The sequence below is a fragment of the Citrus sinensis genome, chromosome 5, assembly GCF_022201045.2.
Source record: "Citrus sinensis cultivar Valencia sweet orange chromosome 5, DVS_A1.0, whole genome shotgun sequence".
Lineage (NCBI taxonomy): Eukaryota > Viridiplantae > Streptophyta > Magnoliopsida > Sapindales > Rutaceae > Citrus > Citrus sinensis.
In genome coordinates, this window is record NC_068560.1 from 16,775,213 (window position 1) to 16,794,179 (window position 18,967).

Below are 18,967 nucleotides of genomic sequence, written 5' to 3' on the forward strand. Positions count from 1 at the left end.
TACTTATCGTATGACTGATATGATACTTTTGATATATTTTAAAATTTTTAATGCACCAAAATTCATTTTTAGCTTTTAAGGTTTTTATGTGTGAGCCTCTCAGCATGTTCCCCAACCTCCTCACGTGAAAATATTTCTATGCACGGTTAGAAGCTTTTCCAGATTGTGAGTATTCCGAAGCAATCCAACTTGAAAAACAGCTGGTTCGTAGAAAATGACAGTTTACGAAGCTGGCCCTGCTGCCATACATATGATGATGATTGATAAAGACCATTTTGCTTTATGTCAATTCCTCCAAGTTGAAATCTTTCTCGGTCTGGGACACTTCCAACACATAAAGTACTACTAGGCTAGATGATTTTAAAAAATGTGAAGGTCCTTTATCAAATTTCATTTGCATTCAAGACCAATCCCCTTTAATGAAAATCAATAATTAAAGGCTTTCCAATGAGAAATTATTACGTCTTCAAATCTCAAAAAACGCCAGAATATTAATTCGCTACATATAATCAAGATATCTCATTGAGACGCATTAATAAAAAAATGTCAAAATGCATAGAAAGAGCAGACACACGGATGATGAATTTACTCATCTTTATTAGTATTTGAACTTGAGAGACAGAATGAAGTACATGTCAAGAATATCATAAAGATGGAAACCGGAAGTCCTCCGCACATAAACTTTGAAGAAACTGGAAAACGACTTTATTCCAGATAATGCACACCAGAGTGACCAAAATTCTCTTCAGTAACTATAGAGAAAATATTATTTTGCATGCATTTCACGTAACTGGATCAAACTACTCCCCTGTTGGTTTATCAGACCACATTTTTATGGTGCAATATAAACCATCTTTTCAAAACACTTATACAATGTGAGAAATATAGGCATTAAATTTCATAAACTAAAACCTCCAATTGTCAAAAAAAAAAAAAGGTGAGAAACAAATGATTTTTATATAGTTGTTCATAGCTAACTTTTGATGGTTTAATGATCTGTAGATTTTGTTTTATGTTATTCAAGGAAAGATATTCGATTGTTCCTAAGAGTTCATAGGCAGGGGCATATATGCATGATTTGATATAATTCTTGCAATTTCTAAGTACTTGCTCTTTCCATACCTTCTAAGTTTTGAGAGAAAGGTTGAAATAAACAGAGAAACAGGACAAACAGAAGAAGACTGAATTAACAGATCAACAAAGATGGCAACTAACAAATGGAAAAGTTCTCTTGTAATCAAACTATAGCAAACAGATGACACCATTACCATATATCTTAATGAGTAGATTGATTCTAAACATATATGTTAGGATACATTTGGTTGTTTAATAGTTTGAAATAAGGAGGATGAGATGGTTTCCACATAAAAGTGCTGGCCCTTTCAATGACATTTTCAAGGAATTATAAAATTCAAAATTAAAAAAAAAATAGCACATTATAAAGCCACACCGTCAAAAAAAATAAATAAATAAATAAGTGAAGACCTTTAATGATATAAAAATAAATAAATAGATAAGTCACTAAGACCTTTAATGATATAAAATAAGCATATAAATCTCATAACAAAACATTAAAACTCATTCTAAAAGTAAAAATAAACTAGTGGTGTATTCCAAACAATTTAGATGAAGCAATAAAACAAGCCAAGAAATCAAATAAAATGAAATGAAATTGAATTAACCGGGACTTTGTTTTTCAAATTCACAACTCGCTTGTAATTAAAGTAAAATGCCAATGCCATTAGGACACATACATCGTTGAATAAGATGAGGACCCCTCCAACAGCTGAAAGTAAAATTTTCATTCATTAGTTTCAATTAAAATTAAAGCACACAGAGATTTGCAGGGAAGCAAGAGATTTAATAAATTTAACAGCAGCAATTTAATTTGACAGGACTTCCATACAGTAATGAAGTTAAAAACTAATGATTAACGAATTTAGTTTGGTCCCAAAGCTGTTGATCATCTCTCTCTCCATAGTAGAAGTTTACTCTCAGAGGCGCGTTTAATTCTCCTTTAGTGAAAATCTTCATCTTGGGACAACCAATTATAGATAAATCTTCCAAAGATTCCTTGAAGGTGTAATTGGCAGAGCAGAAACTTCTGAGACTATCAGCAGAAACTTGTGAGACTACCCAAATCATACAGATACAAAATCTTCAATTTGGTGAAAACAATCTCTTCTTCAAAATTTGCTGCTCCATCTTCGTCATTTATCACCACCTCTCTCATTGCTCTGCATCCATACACCAACATTGATAAGAGTCGCTGTAGAGTTTGGAGTGACAGATTCGATAATGATCAACTCCAAATACTCGCCAAGATCGCAAATCAAACAACCAAGATGCAAAAAGAATCAATCCAGAACAAATCACAGAGAAACTTAAGAACCGAAAAGAATTAAAGAATTAGCAGCAAAGACAATAGAATTAACAGATTTTGACAATAATGTACATTTAGAATTTCAAGGCATTGAATAAAGGAGTCCAATTTGGAGTCTTGTTTCCACAATTGCTTCAGATGATTAAATTTGTGCAGATCTAAATGTTTTATCATTGTAAACTTCCTCACATGTTTCTTCAAGTATCCTCCATTCGAAAATACCTCTTCGCATGAACAACGACGCCGTATGAGAGTTTCCAGATTATGAAATCTCTCAAGTAAATCAAGTGGAAAACAAGTTGAGTCATCATCCACTGTTTGTAGTAGTTTAAGACTGCCAAAAAGGTGTTGTGGGAAATCGCTCTGCAAAGTCATCCTCGAGTCTTTTCCACTTAATGCCAGTTGGGTAAGCTCTGATCATCATCAATCACGTAATAACTTATTAAGTCAATTCATATTCTCTCAAATAACTTTTAATAATCCAATCATACACAGTGACTTTAATATAAATGCATAATAATTTACAAAAAAGAAGAAAAAATCGAATTAGAGGTAAAAGTTATTCTACGATTTTACTTTTTATATCTTGCATGCTATTCCCAAAAGCAATCCCAAACGACCCTTAAAGCAATTTTACAAAAGCGGCCGGTACATATGTTGCCAACTTTGTTAGGAATGGCAATGGGAAGGGGAGGGGAAGAGACTGATCTCCCCGTACCCATTCCCGATATTCTGCATATATCCATGTCCTCTTCCCATTCCCGACAAAATTACTTTAGGGAATCCCCCTCCCCTCCCCAAATAATAATAGGGGATCCTTAAAGGTCCTCGATTGTCGAATAATTGATACGTTTTAGTTTTAAATTTTAATTTAATCATGTTAAAATAAAAAATAAAAATAAAGTTTGACGATATATCTTACATTAACATTAATCTATTACAAAAGTCACATTACAAAGTATAAATCACCATAATAATTATCTTCGGCAATCTTCAAAATCATATAATAAAAAAAAAGAAATTACTTTTATATCAACAATGAGATAAATGAAATGAATATAGATACTTAATCAATATTTCTAATAAAAGTATTTACCTCTTGTGTCTCCTACTCTTCTTGTTCTTCCTCGAGGAATGTGACAAATTGAGAGATAGCCTCAGATTTCAAATTTAAAACAACAAAAATAATATAAGTAATGTAAATTCTAAGTGAAAATATTAATAATTATATAATATAATTACAATGTAAAATAAACTCATACTGCCATTGTAAGCTTGTAGTCAACTTTGACAACATATTAAAGCCTCCAATGTGCTTGAATAAAGCGTGTTACGGTACTCTAACACTGGTGCTAAAAGCTAATTCAGAAGCAACATTTGTAATTAGAATTGCCAAAATATCTCTAGCAATTCATATACCCTCCTGAATTGGGAAAATCTCGAGGGTCATGTCCCCGCGGGAATATCTGCTAGACTGCTCTCACTTATGTTACTAACCACGTGACGGTAGAGAGCCAATTGGCATACTATTATTTTGACGGTAGAGTTATAAATTTGTTTCTAAATAGAAAACTATTTGCTGAAGTCAATATTTTCAAAACCAAAATCCCAAATTCTCTCTCGTGCGTGCCTGACCATCCTAAACCTTACTGGTAGCCGGAGAATGGCGTAAAACGGCGGCGATCTTCTTCTTCATCTTATTATCTCTCTCATCGTTTCAGGTAAGCTTGTGATTATGAGTTTCTTCTCTTTCTTAGCTTGTAATTATAGGTTTTGATTTCTTTAATTCGTATTGTAACCATTAATGTCAATTTTTGTCCCGCCGGCAATATTTCTTGTTCCTAGAAGTTGAAGCCCTTCTGTTCTTGTTCCATTGGTGACTTTGCTCACTCAAATTAATTTTGTTCTGCGGAATTTACAAAGTTCAAATGGATTCATTTGGATTACTATTGAATTTAGCTTTCATTTCAACATTCATTCTAATGTTTTACAATCATGTATTTAGATTTACTTTAATTTTATGTTTAAAGCTTCTACAATGAATAGCGGAGCTCTGGTTTTAGTTTCATTTTCTAATTAACTTGTTTTAGTTTATCTTATATGCTCGCCGAGTGCTTGTTATATTGTCTGATAAGTTATATAACATTGCTGATTCTATATTAGTAATGTCATGTTCCATTTACGGAAATTATAGCACAAAAGTTTTTACAATGGCTTGCATCTACAAACTGAATTGACTTGTAGAGTAAGAGCTTGGATTAGTGTTATGTTCTTGAATAAATGAAAGTTCATATTGTGTAAGAGCATGTAGATGTAAAGCATCACTACCATTTCTACAAAATGCTTTCATTCTGTTCAGATGCTCCTCTTGAACTTTGAAAGGTGCCTCATTCAAGTCCTAGCTATAACTAATAGCTCTGATTGCTTAAGTTCCTGTGCTAGCTGAAACAGATTTATTTAATTAATTAATTGTGTATGTACTAATTATATTGAAAGTATATGAAGAAATTGTTTAACATGAATGACTTCTAAATGACTTAAAAGCCTAAAGGATATGTGAAATAATGCTCATTTCACTTGAACGAGCCTAATACTTTTATGTCTATGATTGTCAATCTTGCTTAAGTGTTTCAGTTAAGTGGTTTACCTAACAGGGGAAAAAATTTAATGGAAAACTTTAGAGTTCTAACAGAAATATAGTTGACTGCAGATATAGTTATTTTACGGTACATAAATCATATTGTCCTATACTCAATGTCCTACGACCTATTTTATTTTATATGGTCATTCATTTTTGCGATGGTTTTTTGTGCTTATGAGTATGGAAATAGTGGGATTTGGTGTGGCAAACAAAAATATACATATAATCAAGTTTCTTAATCATGTATATTTGTTTTGGGTATGAATGTTTTCCTATTCTAGTTCTAGACAGAGTTTCTTCATTTTGGTCTTCAGATTTCCAGTAGGTTAAGTTACGCAACTATCATAACTAGCTAGCTAGTTATTGCCTGCCTTGTCGCCATTACCGACGCCATTACATTGCATGGCATAAGGAATAGTAACTAGGTGATTATTGGTGATTCCTTGAGTTTATTATTGGCCAAACAAACATATTCGCCTTTACCCACAACTTAGTTTGATTAGTTATTAGATAATAAAGAGCCTTAATCTATGCATTGCTTTATTATTTTTATTTGGTTTTTCTTTCAACAATATTGTTGATTTCTTATAAAAAATATTCATTGGTTTTTAAACACCTAATCATTGGCTATAATGAAGCTAATTAAAACTGAGGCTTTGGATCAATTTCTGTTAACAACATACAAATGAGCACACCCCCCCCCCCCCCCCAACCACCACCAAAAAAAAAAAAACCAAATAGGAAGACTTTGCAAGATTCACAACCAGGTTACATTTAATTTATTAATTGTGTGTACGTACTAGTTATTTGTTGATAGAATAGGAAGAAGTATTTTAATATGAATGACTTAAAACTTATTGCTCAGTAAACATAATGTGCATCAGTGCTAGAAAATGTATTTATTGTTTGTAATTTTTTATGGTTTTGCTTAAGAAATGAAATGTGAAAAAATGCTACATTTTATTAGGAATAAATTGAAGAGATTTATGATTTTTATGTGTTATTCAAGTTTCAGATTCAATTTTAAACTTTTGATACATGCATTGAAAGCTTAAACTCCTTTAAGAAATTATTAATAGACACATGTTTTATTAGTGTCATCTTTTGGATGATAGTGAGGATCTTATGTCTATTAATAATTCTTGAATTATCTAGGCTTGGACAGTTTGGTAATGCATAGATTTCTATGGCAGCTAGTGCCTGAAATTTTTTTCCCACGTAAAAATGGGTTTTTCCGCAGCTGCTCCTCATGTTTTCTGGGTGCATACTAGACAAATGGGTGTCATGTGTTGTTTTGGCATAACACATAAACACTCATATATCTATGTCGTGTACTTGAAGAACTATAGGGAGATGCTTCCGAAGTTTCTATAAACGTAGAGGAAAACTTTAGATACTTAAGATTGAAGAAACTTATGCATTCTTGAGTGGGATATATAGGACCACTTACCTTTTGTAAATATGAAGGGAATGTTGGATATATTGATGGGAGTGGAGGAGCTGAGTGGGATGAATGTAATCGGTTATGATTTTGCTGAGTCGACTTGGTTTTGAGTCTTGTAATTTTGTTTATAAATGGAGTACTATCTCCAATGTTGGTTTATAAATATGTTTCAGCTGGCTGACCTAATTTTTTGTTTCTAGGTAACAGGCTTTATATATCTGTAATTGATAGCCAAGTGAAGTTCTCAGCAGTGGGTGAGGATATTTCTTTACAGAAGGTATTGCAAACTGTTTTTTAGATTAATTATTATTGTATATATACTTTAATTTTCACATCTTTTTCTCTGATTCTTGTGGCTTTGCTTGCTTCCATATATATAAAACCATAAAATTGTATAATAATTTTTTTATTATATTGCGAAACTGCGCACACATGAAAATATCTTGTTTAGTAGTAGAAATGAAGAATTAAAGTGATTTATTTAACTAATTTTTCTAGTGCATTAAAAGGAGATAGTCATGGACCAGAGTTGGGTTGGTTTGCCAAATAGATATCCAATTCATATACTGATGGGGTCAAAAAATTTATAGATTTTGCATTTGAGAATGTTGTTGGTGATAAAAGAATTTATTGCCCTTTAGAAGTGTCGTAATATCGATATTTCATTATAAGGAAAGTAGCAAGAGACCATATCATTATAAATGGCTATTGGTTAAAGTATTAAAACTGGATATTGGAGGGTGAGCCATCTTCATCTTTGAAATCTAACTAAGAAACAGGTTAGTCATGACTCGGGTAGTGATGCTAGTATGGTTGGAATGATGCATAATGCATCACGTAATCAAATGTTCAAGTCACACGCAGCATTGTTATGGACTATCTCCGACTTTCTAGCATATGCCAACTTGTTTGGGTGGAGTATTAAAGGTAAATAAGTATTTCTTGTTTGCCAACAAAACACTAGATCTAATTGGTTGATACATAGTAGAAAATTGTCACGTGGGTCACCGTCGATTTTTACCAACAAATCATAGGTTCCGAAAATATAGTGCCATCTGATAAAACTAGAGAGTGGGGACAAGCACCTTCTCGGTTGTCTGGAGCCGAGGTGAAAAACCAGTTCAGTAATGTACTTAAGATTGAAGACTTGAAAAGAGGAGAAAAGAGGAGAATGAATAAAATGAAAGAAATGATAAGATTACTTGGAAGAAGAAAAGCATTTTTTATGAACTAACGTATTGGGAGTTCAATTTGATTCATCATAATCTTGATGTCATGCACCGTTTTGATTTTTGTTATGAACTCAGATCAAAAGTTTAATGTGATCAAAATTTCTTAAAAATAGTGAAAACGACTCCTCCTAATAATATGGAAGATGGCTATAAAAGATAATTTCTTAAAAGTTTAATGTGATCAAAATTGCTTGTGAACGCAAGGGTTTTAGTTACACTGTCAACGCTGTCAATGTAGTGATACAATGAAGATGAAGTAAAGCATTAGTAGAATAATGAAGTTGACCAGTAACACAGTAAAGCAAATTTTATTCCAGAGCATGAAAACTTTTAAACAGTAACACAGCTCTTATTCCAGAGGCTGCACGCGAGTGACCTGAATCTTCTTCAGAACTTTCAAATTTTATCAAGCAAAGCTTTCAAAATCCTTGCCTTCCTAAGTTAGGAAAGATAGACGTGGAGCAAACTATTTTTTTTAGATATTTCACTTTGGGCTGTCAGCCCGAGGGTCTGAGTTATTCAACTGAAAATGTCGGCCAAGTTCTTGTGTTAGTTTTAGTATATTGTGTACAAATGATACACTAACTTGAATTTATATGCTTTTATGACTATTTGATAATCAAATGGGTAAATGACACGAATAACTTTGAGTTTAAAAATCTGGCCCTGATGCCTGGTAGCCCTCCAACCTATGAAGCACTAGATGTTTTAATGATAAAACGACAAGACCATTTATCAAATTTCTTGTGGATATAAATACATACACATAGACGAGACCAACCTCCTCAAATGAGAATCAGAGTGATTACAAGACCTTTCAATGAGACAATAATACACCATCAAATCTCAAAATACAATAGAAATTCATGACATATATATAATAAAAGACCACTCATTGAGTCATATATATTGAGAATAAATTTTTTTTAATACATACAAAGAGCTTAGCTAGAATGAAATGTCTTTGGACTTGCGATGATCAAACAAAGGAAACAGACGTGTTGCAACTCACACTATCACAGATGTAGCGACACAATGCAGTGAATCACAAGAAGATCACGAAGATCGAAACGGGAACCCCTCAGAATGTAAACTTTGAATAGAGGAAAAAAGGAAAACGACCTTATTCACAGAGGACGAGTGACTTAAATCTTCATCAGTATCCAAACATTCTGCAATCATAGAGTAGAGAAATTTTAACAGGAACAGCAGAGAAAATATTATGAATATGCACTGATTACTTTTTTTTTTTTTAATTTTTTTAATCCGATTAATGATATTCAGCTGTTCTTTAATTATGTGTTCATAGGGAAGAACATTTTCTAAGTACTTTCCTTGCCTTCTAACTTTCCAAGGAAATATAGGTGTGAAGAAAAGCAAACCCAATGAACAAACAGAGCACAAAGTAAAATAAAAGAACAGCAATGATGACGATAAATAATTGGCAAAGAAAGAAAGGAAAAAGTATGCACGTTTTCAAGGATTTAAAAAATGCGAAGGCTTTTAATGAAATTTTATCATAAAAACGTATGCAAGGAGTTACAAAATTTTAGAAGACGAGGGGAGCTCGCAAAAAAAAAAAAAAAAAGACTCAAATTAAACTAGACTAAAAGACATTCAATTATGCAAAATCTGTCCATAAAAGTCTGAAAGGATCATTAAAATTGCATTGCAAATTTAACAGTAAACCGAGGGACCCATTCTAAATAATTCAGATGATATTGCGAAACAAGCCATGGGATTAAATAAATGAAATAAAAATTAATTACCAGTTGAGACTTTCTTCTAAAAATTCGCAACTCCAAGTCATAAGAAGCCTATGAAATTAGTCGTACTGCATAGAGCGTATCGACGGCACCGCCAACAGCTGAAAATAACATTCTTATTCATCAATTTAAACTTTTACTTTATAACAAACATTTTATCTATATTTTATTTAAAAAGAAAAAGCAAATTTTGTAAAAATTTATCATGGGAGATAGAGAGTAATATGTACATACGTACCTTCTCAGCATGTAATTGTTGTATGGTCGTGTTAAGATCATTACTAGCCCAACGCCGTTGATTCGATGTTTCTCCATACCAGACGTTTACTCTTGGAGGCGTGATTGATTCTCCTGTAGTGAAAAAATTCATCTTGGGACAACCAATCACACACAACTCTTGCAAAGATGGGAATTCAAAGGTGTAATTGGCAGAGCAGAAACTTGTGAGGCTGTCTAAATCACGCAGTTCCAACCTCTTCAATTTGCGGAAAACAATCTCTTCTTTTTCAACCCCGTCTTTGTCATTTATTACCACCTCTGTCATTGCTCTGCATCCGTATACATAAAGTGATATGAGTCGCACTAGAGTTTTTGCTGTGGAGGATGTTACTAAGTGTATCAATTTCTTGCAACCCAAAGCTACAAGTTTTGTTAGGTTCCGAAAAGATACCGATGATGATGGCAATAGAATTAACAGACTTTGACAATGATGTACTCTTAGAATTTCAAGATACTGAAAAATGGGGCCAAGTTTGGAGTCTTGTTTGCACAGCTGCTTCAGATGATAGTGCCGGTGCAGCTGTAATTCTTTTATCATTGCCAACTTCCCGACATGTTTCTCTAAGCATCCTTCCATCGAAAATACCTCTTCGTGGGATGAAAAATTACACAGTGTGAGTATTTCGAGATTGTGAAATCTCTCCAGTACGTTCCCGATTGGAAAACAAGCTGAGTCATCTCCAACAATCTCTAGTTGTTTAAGACTGCCAAAAAGGTGTTGTGGGAAATCGGCCTGCAAAATCATCTTCACATCTTTTCCACTTAGTGATAGTTCCTTCAAGTTGGGTACGATCTGATCATCATTAATCATAATAACTAATGAGGTCAATTGATGATCTACGGTCACATCGCAGTGACTTTATAGTATTTGTTTTATATTATATTTTTTAAAAAAATATAATTATTGATAAAATTTATTTTATATGTTAATTTTAGAGGTAAAAAAGAAATTAGGGAAAAAAGGTTGATTTCTACTGGCTCGAAATTATTTTATTGCACAATAATAAATTACTAATTTATTTTGTAAGTTCTTCTATATGGAAAGACTAAGGATTCTTTTATAAATGCTATACCTAAAACAGTTCATATAATTATTAATCTACCACATTGATCCCCTAGTCTAGACTAGCAAAGATTATTGTATAATAAAAATTTTTAATTTATTGAGTATTAATTTATCGATGCTTTCTCATATTTTTCAAAGTTAAAAATAAGCTATTGATAAAAAATCTAGAAAATGACTTCATACCTTTTCCAACGGCAATAGGGGCTGTTGTGCAGGAATACCAAGTTGATCATTCTCATTATTCTGCGATAAATCTGCAGCGAATATCTTTAATTTGTCACAGCGATGCACTAAAAGCATTTCTAGCGCGGGCCATTCCAAAGTATGCATTCCAGGGTACAAACATCTAAATTTTGGTAGATGTTGGAGTCTCAGAGTGGTGAGCTGTGGAAAGACAAAATGAGGGATCACTTGATCTGCTCTGTTTTCAGAAATGATCTCCTGTAAATCCTCACATAAGCATACTTCTAGGTGTTGGAGCTGCTTAAGGCTTCCGATCATAGACGCTGAAAATATGTATTTTAATTTGTGACAACGCTGCACAGTCAATCGTGTTAAATTTTGAAAGCGAGGAAACATGACCGGAAGATGATTGTAGTGCCAAATCTTGTCGACATTAATTTCAGATATCTCCAAAGCCTCCAAGTTAGGCAACGCAACCTAAAAAAATAAGAATTTCTCGTTGGATCCAATTTCCATATGGGAAGCACTTGTTGAAATTTTCTTCTTTGATCCATATGACAGCTGAGTATGCATTCTAATTCATACTACTTGTTAAGAGCTCAATTAGTGAGCGCGTGAGATTCTTTTTATCCTTTTTTTTCCATTTTCTTTCAATTCTTTAAATGATTTAATTATTTTCCACGTATGACATCAAAACAGAACGCATGATAGAATAAAGTCTGTTATATATATATATATAAAGAAAATGTTAGCCTACGCACCTTCTCGTTGAAAAGCAGAGTTGAAGTATCCAAAGTGATTTCGCTGGAGCTATACGTAGTCGTCGATTCCTCTTGCGACGCTGGTCTGTTTGGTGATGCTGAAGGAGTCTTTACTTCACGGCAAAAACTTGTAACCTCTGGAAGATTCCCCAGACTCAAAGATCTTAATTGAGCAAACTCTATCTTCTCAATTGCATTATCAACTTCTTCCCCAATTGCAAAAATCTCTTTCATCTTGCTGCAATTAATAACTGCAATTCTCTCAAGTCTTGGAAGGCATTTTGTTGTAGAGAGCCAAAAGATATTACTCAATTTATCACAATTATATGCTTGTATGATTTTGAGTTCGTTGAAGGACTCTACTTTGAGCCGATCAATACATATCCTCTCCATGTTGATCAAATTGTGAAGGCCAAGTGACTCCAAAAGAGGAAAGGCATCACAAGCGACCATCGCCCTTGAATCGACGATGCAAAAGAAGTCAGGATTATTTTGAACCCAGAGAACCTTCAATTGTGAAAAGCCCTCCGTGTCCAAATTGAAAAGAACGTTCTTGACACCTCGCAGCTTGTCCAACAATAAGTATTCAACGTTATTGACGCCCTGCAATTTCATGGAGCAAATGTCCGTAAAAGCAAGCTTCAGCTTCAATGCTCTTAAACTCTTGCGATCACGGTTGATAAAAAAGTGCGGCCGACTTTGGAACCAATTTTGTCCAGCAATCATGGGATGTGTGAATAACCCATTTCCAATATGTATTTTGAACCTTTCGCGCTTTCTGGCCAAAAAGCCTTCTGGTAACATACTCTCATTTTTAACCTCAATTTCTAGAGTGGTTAGCCGAGGTAAATGCATCAATTCATCAAGGCTAGCATTACTTCTTTTGCTGTTGGCTCTTTCAACCTCCCATTCAATGGAGCAATTACCCATATACAATTCTTCTAATCGGATTAAGCTTGATATGACATTTGGGGCAATAACTTTCAGACGGAAACAGTCTGTTAAATCTAACAGCCTTAGCTTAGTCAGTTGACCGAGTGCTTTAGGCAACTCTACAATATCAGATTCCAAAAAGCTGAGGATTTCTAGATTCTTCAACTTCCCAATGATTGCTATGTCCCCCAGCGCACTTTGATCCAGACATAGTGAGTGAAGATTTACTAGAAGATCAATTGAAGATGGAAATGAAGAAAACTGCATTCGAGTAAAATCTAGAACTCTAAGCTTTTTCATCCCTACAAAAAAGTTCCCAGGAATATTAATTTCACGAGAAGAATCTTTGAGAGAGATATATAAAAATTCAAGGTTTGGGTATTCTAATCCTTCAGGAAATTCACGATTACTATTATTTATTAAAGAGATAGCATTGCATTTTCGAAGTGCATCCTCATCTGGCCAGTCCCACACATCCTCGTTTTCCACCACAAATACATGTTGGTCTCGGCATGCAATTGATATGGCGACATCACGAACAACATCATGCATTGAAACTAGTTTATTGCTATCACCCTCAAGCAACAAACAAGAGTCTCTAAGTTCATGTACCAACGCATATAACTTGTTTCGTGCATCTTCCATCTTATTGACTCCTTTAAATATACCCAAACCCATGGAGTATTTAAGCAATTTCAAAGTAGGGATACTGTTACCCATTAGACTGCAGAGCCGAAAAAGTTCCTTGAGTTGCCCACCTTTTAAATACTTGAAACTCAGTTCAATACTTGAATAAGTCTCTGCAGACACTCCTTCGAAGTTTCCCATTGAAGGCGTTCGGAGTTCTCGCAAGGAATTCTTCCATTCATGCAGACTCTTGCCTCTCAATGCCTTTGCTACTGTAGTCAAGGCAACGGGCAAACCTCCACATGCCCTGGCGACGTCTATTGCTGTAGATTTCAACTCACGATTTTCAACATCATCACCGGCCATCATCTTAAACAATCTCCATGCTTCTTCATCATTTAAATTGTTAATCAAGAAGTTGTCTTTAGATCCCATTTTTAAGAGGACACTACGATCTCTTGCTGTCAGCAGTAGTTTGCATCCTTTATGGTCTTCTCCAAAAGGAATTCCAACGGTCTCCAAATCAAGGTGTTTCCAGATGTTGTCTAAAACCACAAGGATCTTCTCATCTCTCAATCGCTCAAATATTCTACTTGCTCTTCGAGATTCAACTTCCTCGGGCAACTCCAGGCCCAACTTCTCGGCAATTTCCTGTTGAATCTTTTTTATGTCTGGAGTCTGCAAAACCTCTGAAAAGACCACCATATCAAAGAGCTTGTCTTCCATAGCTTGCCTGGCGACCTTCTTCACCAGTGTCGTCTTTCCAATGCCGCCCATGCCGTACACCCCAATGATGCTGACATTAACATCGATCAATGCGTTTTTTATAGCCTCCAAAATAGGAAGTCTTGATTCGAAGGCCTCGTAGCCTTTGTGAGACTTGAGCCAAATCTCCTCCGGAATGGTACGGTAGGAAATTCTATCATCAAATCTCCCAACTTCTTCTCGGATTTTGACAAGTGCCTTCACCTCTGCCTCTGCTTTCTTGCTAAGCTGATAGCGGGTCTTCAGATTAGGACACACACCCTTGAGACATCGCATATTTGTTGCCTCCTCGTCGTGAATGAATTTGTCTGCATGCTCTATGATCTTGTTCGCATTAACCAGCCATTTCTCAACCTCCTCTTCAATCTTTTCTCCTTTTCTTTCAGCCTCTGAAACTCTGCGCTGAATGCTCCTACTTTTATCCTTGAGATTCTCGATTTCAGCCTTGAGATTCTCAAAGTTGGCATTGAAGCTACGCAAATAACGAAGTTGTTGTTGTGTTGGAGGAGCCAAGCATTTTGCAACCTCTAAAACGACAGTAACAATGCATTCCATCACCATCAATCTTTTTTCTTTTTTCTTTTTTTTTTGGGGGGGGGGGGGGGTGTGCGAGGATGGATTGATCTGAAGTGAAAGAAACAGAAAAAGAACAGGTGAAACGACTGGACAATTGTTAATCAATGAAGAAGCGAAGAACAAACAGATGACGGCGAACGGGAACGAGACCAAATTAGAAAGAGAAATTGTATTTGAGCATAAGAAGGAAAAAAATCAGTGTAACAGAAAAGGGCTTCTTGATTGATGTTCAAGCTATGACGATTAAAATTTAGTGTTGTTGAGATCAGCAACTTGAAACAAGAAAAGGGCTTCTTGATTGAGAATTGAGTGCTGATGGCAGAAGGGAGCAAAGCAAAATAAGGGAACAGCTAGCAATAGCAGTGGGTACAATAAACAGAATCAGAGCGTGTTCGAGGTTAAAAGCTGAAAGTCAGGAGAGGGTTTCTTGATTGAGAATTGAACGCAAAGAGTAGGAGCTGATGAATTATAACTGGTAAAACTGCTTTGAAGCAATTCTTTTACAATATAGAGAATATCCAAACGAGCAATTATTTCTTTCTCGTCTCAGTCAACTATAACGACAAAACATCAAAAGAGAAAATTATTTCTTTGAAATTTACTGCTCTGCCCCCACATTATAAAGCAGCATTAGAGTACTAGACAAGCTCACCACGTCTAAGCTAAGTGAAGAAATAGACTTCATCAACAAAGCTTTTGTGAATATGCGTTACATTACAACTGCGATATCCTTTCACTGTATATTCATACAGCGGCAGGCCATGTGACATTGTGACCCATGTGCTAGCTTTCACTATTCATATTATTTTTTTACAAGGTGTTTAACAAAATCTTCACGTAAAGATTTCAGACGCGTGATCCTAATTCAATATGCATTATTTATTTATTTATAAAATGAAAATAAAAAGATAAAAGGATGTGACTTAACTTGCTATCTGTGCAGATCCAAGACTTAATATTCTTCGGGTTAAATTTTAAAATTTATGTTTTGAAGTGAACATAAAAATTTATAAGTAAAAAGAGGTATATTAAATGAGGGGAAACATGGAGAACTTTATCCCTATGAATATGTATTATAAACAAAAATAATTATAAGAAAAGAATAGAAATCAAAAGGCAATTCAAATATCAAAACACTATTTTTCAATTATGGAATCTGATATTGCTACCTATAATAACATGTAATTATATAAGGATTAATAAATCAATTAAGAATTTCAAACTAAATTAGATCAGTACATGTGATTAAAATTAATTAAAGATTACAAGTAAAACTTTTTTGTTTGAAGTCAAGTACTCTATTACCAAGCTTAAATAAATTTAAAAAATTAAAATTCATTCATTCTTTCGAATTATAAAAGTATTATTAGTCAAAAGTTTTAGTAATAAACTAAATTCAATTCAACAAAAAGTTATTTGGATATCGTTGTTTCATTGCCAGTGCACTGACTTTCTTTATAGAAGTAGATGTTGATGATTCTTCTATTAAAGTTCCTCAAAATACCTAAATTTTATTTTCTAACTTCTTCTCGTAGTTAATGTAACTAATAAATAGAATCTGAAAATTCACATAAAATGTTTATGAAAATGTTGATAATTGTTATTATATATTGTTTTCGTAAGTACTTTTAATGCTAGTAACGATGTTATATTACATTGATTTATATTTTTTTCAATTAGAAGTTTTTTAAAATAAATTAAAGCAATAATAATATTTTAGCTCCCTAATGTTTTCAATCTATCCAATAAGTATATAATTTAATCATTTTATAAAACAAGTCACTAATTTCAATTGGAAATAATACAATTGAATTAGGGACATATTTGAATATAAAATAATAGCTCAATTGTTATACTAAATTGATGAAAATATAAGGGTAATTGAGTTAGGAAAATATTTTAGTATAAAGTAAAAACTCTATTGTTAAACTAAATTGATGAAAACGTAAGAATACCTGAGTTAGGGACATATATAAAAATAAAATAACAACTCTGTTTTTATAAAAAAATTATAAGAAAACAAGGTGTATAAATGATTTTTTATTGTTCTAGATCAAGCTACAGCCTAGTCTAGCCCAGCTGTAGGTCTGCCACTACTTGCTATTTACATACAGACATGTGGCCCTTATTCTAATACCTATAGGAAAAGACACCTATACTCCGAGATGTGAAGAAATAGTCACTTAAATCTCTAAGTTTTCAGTAACCAAAATTTTTCTTTGACTATAATACTTTTTGTACTGAGAAAAAAAAATGACTTTAAGAGTTTTTAATAAATATAAATATAAGTTAAATAGTTTAATTTGTCTAATAGACTAATAATATTAAAATATTTTTTAAATAAAAAATATTATATTTATTTTAATAATATATTTTTATTTATCATAAAAATATTAAATAAATCTTTGGGGTTAAATAGAATTTAAAATTAATAAAATATATCTCATGTACTAATAATCTTGAAATTATTTTAATATAAAATTTATTTTAAAATAAAAATAAATTTAGAATATTGAAAAATTTTATAAAATTTATTTTAATATTATGTTCTTATTTATTATAAAATTTAGTCTAATATAATGTAAGATTGTAAAGTATAAAAATATTTTCCTAAACTGAAGTTGTTTTAAAATGTTAATATTTTATATTTATTTCAGTATTATATTTCTGTTTATTATAAATCATAGGAGTCAATTTTTTTCGGTTAATAGAGTCAAAGGGTATTATAGTCAAAAGAGGTATTTGGTATTCCTTATTAAAAATTTAGGCGTCTACATAACTATTTCCCAAACCTTAGGGTGTAACTTTCTTTTCTCCAAAATCTATGATTCTCTGTAGGTATTTCATGAAGGAAAATGATATTTACATTGAATCAAATCCCGAACTAATTAAAATACACTATTTCAGCTTAAATAATGGTAAATATTTGTTTAGTCTTTATATTTTGAATTAAGTACCGTTTAGTCCCTCAAGACACCTTTTTCAGTAAGCACAATATAATCCTACCCTTACTTTTTCTTTGATTCTGTAATAACATGCTTGCAAATCAGCCTTAAAAGAAAAACACAAATTAGTTGTTATTATTATTAATAAAATAATAATAACAATAATTAACATTAATTAAAATAATAAATTTAATATATTATAAAAAAATAATATTTACATTTATCAATTTTTCATGTGTTTAAAAATTTTTATGTGATATTACATTATTATCTTTACGCCATCAATCATTTTTATGATCAAGTTAGGCTAATGGATCAAATTTTAAAAAATTTAAAACAATAGGAGTTATATAAATAAATATTTAAAAAATTTTGTTTTTATGATATTATAATAAACGGTAGAGACTTAAGTGTTAATAACCAATTGAACACGTTGAACACTTTAGCTATTAGATATGGCTAAATTAGAAAAACACAAAATTTAGGGTACCGTGCAACTGTTGCAAGGTAGGCGGACCTGTTATATTTAATATAGAATAAATAAACTAAATATGTGTGAAGAATATAGGTTAGTAACCTTGCAATACTTCATAAAATTATAAAATAAAAAAGGTGAAATTTCAAAATAAGGAATTGTAAAAAGTCTCAGGTTCTAAAATTTTATTATTTTAATATTACAAAAATTTACTTTTTTATTACATTTTTATTTTTAATATTAGTTGACATGTTAGTTTATTTGTATATAATATATGTTAATTTACCTATAAAATACTAATATTACTCTTGAAATTTAAAGAAGTCATTTTAATATTTAAAAATTTTAAATGTAGCCCAACAAAATCATAGAAATATAAATAAAGAATAACATAAAAGGAAATTAGTTTGATTTTTTAAAGAATATTTTGAAGGCATTTGAGTTTATGTTTCCTGAGAATCATACCATTTTTTTTTTTAGATATTTGAGCTTGTGAAGCTTGTTGTATTGATAAATTATTATTTATTCTTGATAAAAATAATTGAATACTAAATTTATTGGTTTCTAATTACTCTTTTAAATGTAGGGTGGTTACTTAATTTTTATTATGTTTCCTTAAACTTTTTGATGATGGCTAATCAACCATTGCAAAAGATTCTACCATGATTATTTTTACTTTCTCTACATCTCTCTAGACCATTATCACTCAAAGAATTAAGGGTCCGTTTGGCATACTGTATTGTATTATATTGTATTGCATTATTTAATATAGGTATATTGTATTATGTTACATTACATTAGTAATAAATTATAATAATATTTGTACAACATTTGGTAATTGGTATTACATTGTACTGCATTAATTTTATATTAATATTAAACTAACATTAT

At 32.2% G+C, this 18,967-nt stretch overlaps 2 protein-coding genes and 1 long non-coding RNA gene across 4 annotated transcripts in view; 1 reads left to right on the forward strand and 2 right to left on the reverse strand.

The window, feature by feature from the left end:
* LOC112497626 (disease resistance protein RPS5-like) overlaps window positions 1–14,976 on the reverse strand; it is a 123,594-nt gene extending 108,618 nt beyond the window's left edge. The window contains exons 1-3 of the mRNA XM_052442729.1: window positions 11,756–14,976; window positions 10,995–11,471; window positions 9,705–10,538 (exon numbers count right to left, since the gene is read on the reverse strand). Coding sequence (XP_052298689.1) covers window positions 9,705–10,538; window positions 10,995–11,471; window positions 11,756–14,641 — 4,197 coding nt within the window. The 5' untranslated portion in view covers window positions 14,642–14,976. The remainder of the gene's footprint in view (window positions 1–9,704; window positions 10,539–10,994; window positions 11,472–11,755) is intronic.
* LOC102609285 (probable disease resistance protein At4g27220) overlaps window positions 1–18,967 on the reverse strand; it is an 86,018-nt gene that overhangs the window by 42,966 nt on the left and 24,085 nt on the right. The window lies entirely within an intron of this gene.
* LOC127902767 (uncharacterized) lies at window positions 3,859–6,869 on the forward strand. The gene is made up of 2 exons (XR_008055341.1): window positions 3,859–4,104; window positions 6,669–6,869. It is a non-coding gene; the product is annotated as an uncharacterized LOC127902767 (long non-coding RNA).